At 45.6% G+C, this 8,221-nt stretch overlaps 1 protein-coding gene across 1 annotated transcript in view; it reads left to right on the top strand.

Annotated features, from left to right (window-relative positions):
• LPAR1 (lysophosphatidic acid receptor 1) overlaps positions 1 to 7,874 on the top strand; it is a 48,678-nt gene extending 40,804 nt beyond the window's left edge. The window contains exon 3 of the mRNA XM_010281656.1: positions 7,573 to 7,874. Within this exon, the coding sequence (XP_010279958.1) occupies positions 7,573 to 7,874 (302 nt within the window). The remainder of the gene's footprint in view (positions 1 to 7,572) is intronic.
• The last annotated feature ends 347 nt before the right edge of the window (positions 7,875 to 8,221 follow it).

Here is an 8,221-nt window from a genome sequence, read left to right as displayed (position 1 = left end):
AAGGCGAAATATGTTTTGGAGCAAGCCATGATTTCTGTGTTCCTACACAATCCGGCCATTATTTTGTACAAAGTCTGACCAAACTCAACAGCTCAAAATCCCAGAACAGAATTCAGAAAGAGGTTGGAGTGTGCACATGCATATAGCTGTGGAGAAGGTAGGAAATCAGGGAATGGATGTAGTACTAGCAGAAACAGTTTATTTATATATCCCTTTTCAAAGCATGGGTGCACTAGACTGAAAAATCTGGAAAACTTGTCAACTTTTCATGTGGAGTTCAGATTTTGGAAAACTGAGGTCAGGATTTTATCTATAACCTGCACATTCAGAGCTATTCAGCTCCTGGGAGACTAGAACAGGCATTCCCCGGGATGGGGCACCTATAGTGTTGTGAAAGACAAGCTTATGGCTCATACCACCCTGCTCCTCCCATTTGGCCCTGAGTTGTGTATTTTCTCTCATTTGCTTGGGTCCTTTTGCTGCAAATCAGCTTATGAGAAGTGCATGTAAGATACTGTTGCATGAATATGAATGTAGATTTTATTTAGCTTTGCTGTGTTTCTCATTTCCTATTTTACACTGCTGGAGATATCCCTCCTTCCTTTCACACGCAGTCCCACCAGAGAAATGTTTGGCTTGAAACCCAAAGGGGCCATTGCGTCAAAGTCTCCCAGACACGTGTCAGAGAAAGCAGCATTTTGCACTCAAACAAAAACTGCAGGAATGTGCTACAAATCTTTCACTCATTCACAATTCACAGATCTTCCTTAAATAAAGACACTTTAAATAAAGGAAGAAGGTTTGATAGCACCCTTTTCAACAAGACCATTCTTACTGGCATGCTGCATGTTGCTCTCCCTTGCCTGGGGTATTTTTCAAGGACGGTATTTCACTGGCATCCTCCCCAAGCCTTTTGGAGTCTGTGGATGGAGAGGCAAGGCTTTCATATCTGAAATTCTGCAGAATTTGCCAAATTCAGCATAGGATTATTTTACATTTGTTAATCTGGTCCATATGTGGTAGTGACTTTTTTTTTCTTCACATAAAAATTCCATGGGTGGAAGCAAACCTTACCCCAATGCTGACTATTTCCAGCAGAAACTACAAAAAACAGCAACAACTGTGTTTTCATCCACCAAGAACTATAAGCTGTATTGTAGTAATGTTGTGGCAAAACTGGGGAAAATGATGTCAGACTAGAATTAGAAGAATTACTCCTACACTCTGTATGTTTACAGCCTGATAAATGATCTTCCTGGACCTTTTGCATACATGATAACTCAACATTCATTTGAGATTTCATTCTCTAATATTTGTATCTGGGGAAAACAACACATAGCTGTAAATAAGGACTATTTCATGCAGTACTTATCTCTATTCATGCTATGCACAAGATAATACACAGTGTGATAAGGAGGGTTATTGATACAGCTTACAGATGGCTAGGGCATGAAGAAGTGCAGTTGTGTTGCAGCTGATGAGCTTGCTCCTCAGCTAGCATAACAAGTGGCTTTCCCTGCTGGCAGTGGATTGTACGGGGACGTGGAAAATGCCAGGCATTTCTGTAGCCCTTTTTGGCTATGGTTTTGTTCAATAAAGCAAATTGTCTTCCCAAGGCATTGCTTTCAGCCTCCAGAAAGTGCAGCAAGCCCCTTCTCCCTGTTGGTAACTGACAGTGGTGCCCAGTGTCCTCTCCACTCTCGGCCACCCTTGTCCCAGTGGAAGAGGGGCTGTAGCCACCCATCACAAGTGCCGCTCTGAGAACAGGAGAGGATTTGGAGAGGACAGCGGGTGAACAAGGGGTGGGGGGCAACAGCAGCAGAGTATAAATGTCCCTGCAGGTCAGCTGGAGTGGGTCTTTTCTGTCTTCGACATGATAGTGCTTTATCCTATTTCTGTAATCTTAAAAAAACTGCAAACACAAGCAAGATCCTTTTTGCTCCTTCTCTCCTCTAACTTCCTGAAAGAGGTGCTTTCCATATTTTTCCCCTCCCTATGGACTTCTCCACATAAGGAATTTGCAGGGTCAGTATGCGGCCATGCCAGAAGACAGTAAAGTCACGGTCAACACCCAAGGTGGATGGAAGAGGGCACACAAAAAGGACAAAATATGGTTAAGCGGGAGAAAAGGGGTGTTTCAGAATAGGTGTACATTGACAAGAGCTGCATCCCATCAGCGCCTCCAAGGGACAGAGGTGTGTTTGTTGGCATGAGCAGAAGCACTTCTTTAGTTTTGCTGTTGCAAGTTAGAGGAAAATAAACATTCATGGAATAAACACAGACTTATGCTGTCCAAGGCAAAAGGCAATTAAAAAAAAAAAAAAAGAAGAAAAAAGGTGCTGCTTAGGAAATGCTTCACCTGCTAACCTGAGAAGTTTCATGAGTAGCCGTCCAGTCTGGTCACCTGGGAGGTGACCATGTGTGGGTCTTTGGCCTCCAGGCTGGGTGTTGGAGGCTGAATTGCATCCTTGACTGGCTGCCCACCTCCGGGGGCACAGGGACACCATGGCCCTGGGCAGCTGCTGGGAGAGGGACAACAGGCAAGCCTTGGGGTGCTCCTCCGTGCCACCCCATGCCAAGGCTGGCCCCAAGCAGTCCCCGGGAGCTGGGTGCCAATATGCCTCCAGCAAGTTCTTGCATCCTCCCCAGAGCAAAGCCTAACACTAAAATACGCTGCAGTTGATCAGTGTCCCGTTAAAACAAGGCTCTTTTTCTGTCTGCAGCATCAATAAAATCATTTAAGCTGCAGCCCTAGGACAAAGCTAGACCCAATGTTCTTGCCATGCATGTAGCAGGATGGTTGCTTGGAAATCATTTCTCCAAGCCTGGGTTTAGACCTGTGCAGTATCTGCCTTTGAAAAACAAAAGAACACTCAGCAAGACAAACTGACAGTGTTTTCCCCCCTCTTTAACCTCTTTTCCACTAACTATGTCAAATCGTCCAGGTATGTCTGCTTCTCAGAAGTGGACTCTTACTTGCTTTGGTTCTTACGAAGTTTTTGTAAATACAGCCATTTAAGACAGTCTCCCCCAGTAGGAAAAAAAGTCATCCTGAATGATCAGTACTTAGTGGTAAAATAAATCAGCAGGCATGCTTGACTGCAGTAGCACAGAGGTGTTCTGTCATTGAAGTACAGCTTTAAATTAACATTTCTTCTGATTTAAGAGGCTGTTTCTATTGTACCCTTTTTTGCTAATTTATCTTTCTGTACTGTCTGCAGTTTGTTGTGTTGATTTTGCAAACATTCCTGAGAGGACCAAGGATCTAGTAATGAGTGACTAGTTTGTCAGTGTTTATTCTCATGTCACTTTTTTCTTTCTGTCACTGGTTTTTGGAGTTGTTTTCTCTTTTGTTTTTCTAGTGACTCATTTTTGTGTGATTTATCATGGTTGGTTTCATATGCTTACTCCCCACAGCAGTTTTTACTCTCTTGCAATCAAATCTGGCTGTGAGACTATGCCACCCTTACCTAGGAGTTTCCAAGCATGCAACTGCCTTGGAAATACCATCCTCACTGGTGCACCAGAAGTGGATTCAAGTCATACTGTGATCATTGGAAAGTCCCCAGTGGACTTCTGCCACAGTGCAGCAAGACAAAATATGCAGGAGGAGTTGGAGTTTCAGCCTTGCGTGAGAGGTATCACACAGCAACAGAAAATGAGATTAGCATCATGACTGCTTTGTTGTAACTCAGATTTCCGGCTGTAAAAAGTGCTTCTCAGTCTATAGGGACCCTTCCCCTCTTGTGTCCGTAAATCTTTTTAAAAGATGCAGTGCTATTTCTCCGGTTCCCTCAAGCTTTCCTGTCTCATGGCTAGCCATTTGCCTCTCAGCCTGATGGCCATTTCTTCCTTACCCGGCCCCCTCTTGCCAGACCCGCAGGGCAGACCTTCGCCATGCACCATAGGAATGTTCCTCCTGCTGCAGTTGAACAGCTCAATCAGCTTCATGTGGTGCCAGTGCCTCTAAGGACTGACAGAGTTGGAGGTGCCACCCCACAGTGCTGTTTGTCGAGGCAATGGTGCTTTTCAGCCACCCAAGGTCTTACCACCTGCAATTTTATTTGGGCATGTTGGGCTTTCCTAGTGCCATGGCATGGCAATGACATAGCCACGACGATGAGCAGATTTGCTTCACTCAATGCAATAGATGTGCTTTATATGTTATTATAGCATGGGTTTGACCAAGTCTGTAAAATGTTAAGATGCACCTGGAAATTACAGTAGTTTGGGCTGCTCTCAATTCTGTTCCTAAGCACAAAAATACACCAATATTTTGGTGTATGCTTAACGCATTTCACTACATGGCAGCAGGAAGCTTTTGGATCCTGTTTCATTAGATGTGATATTTTTAGATCTTCATTCTTGGTGAAATCAATGCACAACAAATTTCTGGAAAGGGAAGAATTTAACCTCAGTTGTAGCTTAGTATCACTTTACTTTGACAAATATTCCAAGTAAGAAGCAGAAAAACTACATTTCAGGCCTTTTTTCCTTCCAGAGAGAGAATTCCATGTTTAACAGGATGTTTCCTAAATCTGAAGTAATAGGAACCTGACAGTTTTCTGTTCCTTGCATTGCACCTAACTCAAAAATGCCCTTAGCGTGAGTGATGCTTTCCAGTATTTTCCAGGGTACTGACAGTTAAATAACAAGTGAGAAAACGGAGGCATTGTTTGTGTCACCATTTGCAAGCACTTAACTTAATAAGCCGCAGGAGCCATTAGCATGGTGGGAAGTTTTGGTAGGAAAATCCCAGGGGCTAAAGTAAAACAAAACCCACTAGACTGAATGGGGCTGTCTTCAATGGCTTTTACTTCCCAATAACAAATGAGCCGTCTGTTCGGAAGCATGAAGCTAGCCCTGTTCGCACAAAGGTGCGGTCATGGGTGCTGTCTGCTCCCCTGCTGCCACCGCTGCTGGTGGAGGAAACAAGTTGGAAAGCCAACCTGCTCTGCGGCTGGGGACCAGGGCTGCGGAAAGCCCACGCTACCCACGCGGGTCTGGAGCTGAGCAGCGTGGGTTTCTTCTCCTCTCAACACCCTGGCTGCCAGTGCGTCACTGACCCAGCTCCAGCCTGGCGTGAGCAGCAGGGTGACTACTTGCAGCATAACAGCTTCCATCCTCTTCCAGAGCTGGGTGACCCTTCGTTTTTATCTTTTTTCAGTGCAACATGAGCTGCCCAGAGCATTTAGTTGCTTGCTAAACTGCAGGCGACTTTTTCTTGAGTGCAACCACATCAAGCCTCAGCGTATAGGTTATTGGACCTGAGATACTCGGGAGCGCGGACAGGCTGAGAAACTCCACCTGAGAGCAGTGTCCAGTGCAGTGGGCTGCATGTGGACTTTTGTCAAAGGCGTTGGGGCTTTCTCTGGGGCAAATGCCTACCTGCTTCATCATAATGCTGCTTCTTGTTGCCACTTTTAACATACCCAAAAATGATAGCAACAGAGTGTTCTGTTTGGCATATTTAGTTTCTCAACAACAGATTTGAGAGAAAAAAGAAACAGCAACCAAAAAAAGACTTGTTGGAAAATTGGAAGCTTTCAATTGCATCTTTGAACAACGCTATGAGAGCTTTCCTGTCAGTTCCATTGTTCCCACATTGGGCTTTTCTGCTACAGGCCTGGTGAGGATGCTGTCATCATCTTTTGTCCTTGACTGTAGATTCCATGACTTGCAGTGTTCCCGTCTCTGATGTTGTTCTCCCAAGGCAGCCTGTAATGAAGAAAATACACGCTCAAGCTGGAACAAAGTCCACCACTGCCTCAACTAGCTAGGAGGTTGAACACAACACACACAGTTTCAGCAGCGAGCAGTTGAATTTGAAAGATTGTCTTGGTTTCTGAAGAAACCAGCTCAGCAGGGCTGCTGCATGCAGAGGGCAGCATCTGTATCAACCCGGACAACCCTGGAAATAAAGAGATGCAGAAGGGATAAAAGACCATAGTCCTTCGCATGGGTTTCAAATATGCTTTCCGAGGACTGCTGGAATCCAAAAGAGCTGCAGACAAAAGCTATGAAGTGGATTCATGTGTTTGATGCCACCTCGGCGTGGGAGAGTTTCATCCCCGTGCTGTAAAATTTCTGCCAACCCCTAACAAAGTCATTTGGCCAACGACATCGGTGCTTTGTACTGGCAGCTGGCAGTTTGCCTCCCAGCTTCTTTCCCTTTGTGAGCTTTGTTGGTTGGCAAAGTGATAGGCATTGAGTGGCACTGTGGTATCACTGGTTGCAAGCAAGCTTAGTTTAGAGATGCATTTTGGTACACAGAAAGCTTGTGTGTGGTTGCCTGGTTGGCAATCAGTGCCTGTAGCCTGGCACACCCTGCATGTTTGCAAAGCCCTTCAGAAAATGTTCTTCTGTTTGACCTAGGTGGGTTTGGTATCCAAATGGAAAGGTGTCCGCACAGCTTACAGACGCCACAGCCCAAGCTGGAAATAGCTGGCACCTTCTTGGAAGGCACACCAAAAAGTCTGCATGCTGCAGAAACTGACTGTAGTCAGCTGCTAGACCTGCAGAGAGCATCAGTGCAGGAAAAACAGAGTATGTTAATAAATGAATACCACTGTGACAGGAGAACCTGCCTGAAAACAGCACTCACTGGGTAGTGCTGGGAAGCCCTTATTGCTGTTGCCTGCGCCAAGCCTGCCTGCTGGTGATAAGACCATCAGTCTGGAAAATCTCAGTAGCACCGTCTTCGTCCTGACATGATTGGTGTGTGTAAGGGCTTCTCCAGCCATGCTTATATTTAAAATGTCTTTAACCTTGCAAGGAGTTAGCATCTTCGTTTAACTTGGTACTCCCAGCAAAGTGCAAAGCGTTTAATTTCATTTCTGCGTCGAAGTCCAAATTTTGTTCTGGGCTTTATCCCACTCAGAGCTTTGCAAAGCAGAGAAGGGAGGGGGAAGCATTTTAATCAGGGTAAGGCTCTTTGGCATTTACACTATTGAAGCCTGAGGAGCCTCTGAATTTCTGTTGAATAGAGCCCTAAGAAAAGAAGTAGATCTGTTGAAGGACGACATTTCGGTGCAAGAAGGATGTGTGTTTAGGACTTTCCATTACATAATGGGGCTGAAATGGATTAACAAGACCCAGGCTTTCTTTTTCTTGAGAATTGCTGCCTGCACCGCTCTTTTTCTATTACTGATGCTTCAGTCACAGCACTCACAGAAAGGTTTTCTTTGTTGTTGTTAGTCTGAGAAGTAAATTGCAGCATTGTTTCCCCTGATCAAGAGATTGATTAGTCAGAGGTCTCTAGCTGAAGGGAAAAAATGTTCCTCATTATCAACTTTAAATGCAAATGTATTTGCCAAGCGGAGAACATTTCAGATGGTGAGTGGGGGGGGAATGCCTTGCTCTTTTGATGTGCTGCCCATAACCATTTACAGATCTTTGAAAGGCGGCCCTCTCATCAGGTCATTGAAGAAATAGTGTGGGAATGATACTCTTGAAAGAGAAAATTAAACGTTGCTGCTTCCAGTGGATGGTTCTCATAGTGTTTTGACAAGTAACGGTGCATTAGTATATTTGTGGGTTTTGTTGTGTTTTGTCCACTCTTTCTCTTCCTAGGTGCTTTCATAATCTGCTGGACCCCAGGATTAGTCTTGCTGCTCCTCGATGTTTGCTGTCCCCAGTGCAATGTCCTGGCCTACGAAAAATTCTTTCTGCTTCTGGCAGAGTTCAACTCCGCCATGAACCCCATCATCTACTCCTACCGGGACAAGGAGATGAGCGCAACCTTCAAGCAGATCCTCTGCTGCCAGCGCAGCGAGAACGCCAATGGCCCCACCGAAGGCTCAGACCGGTCAGCATCCTCGCTCAACCACACCATCTTGGCTGGCGTCCACAGCAACGACCACTCAGTGGTGTAAAACCGCAGCCAGCTGCATGGCCAACAAAGAGCAGCGGGCTACGCCATGGAGCAGGGTGGCTGCACAGCCCCAGGGAAGGTAACCCACTCACAAGGTTTTCTCAAACACTAATGGACTACAAGTACTTCTTTTCCAGGGAGGCCGGCACACCGGTGCAGTCCACCCTGTCCACAGGACTGGCCATGCTGCAAGGCCTTTGATTTCTACTTTCAAAAAGTAGAAGGCAGACGCCTTGTGGTGGAGATCATCAGTGGCCCATGGAAAGCCTCGCTGAGACTTCATCAGACTTCGCTGCGTCTTGGTGCCAGTCTGAATCAACTCTGATTAATTAAGCTTATACCTGCTTC

This window comes from Phaethon lepturus, unplaced genomic scaffold, assembly GCF_000687285.1.
Source record: "Phaethon lepturus isolate BGI_N335 unplaced genomic scaffold, ASM68728v1 scaffold36352, whole genome shotgun sequence".
Lineage (NCBI taxonomy): Eukaryota > Metazoa > Chordata > Aves > Phaethontiformes > Phaethontidae > Phaethon > Phaethon lepturus.
Note: the sequence above shows the minus strand (reverse complement) of the source record. Positions and strands in the feature narration are given on the sequence as shown.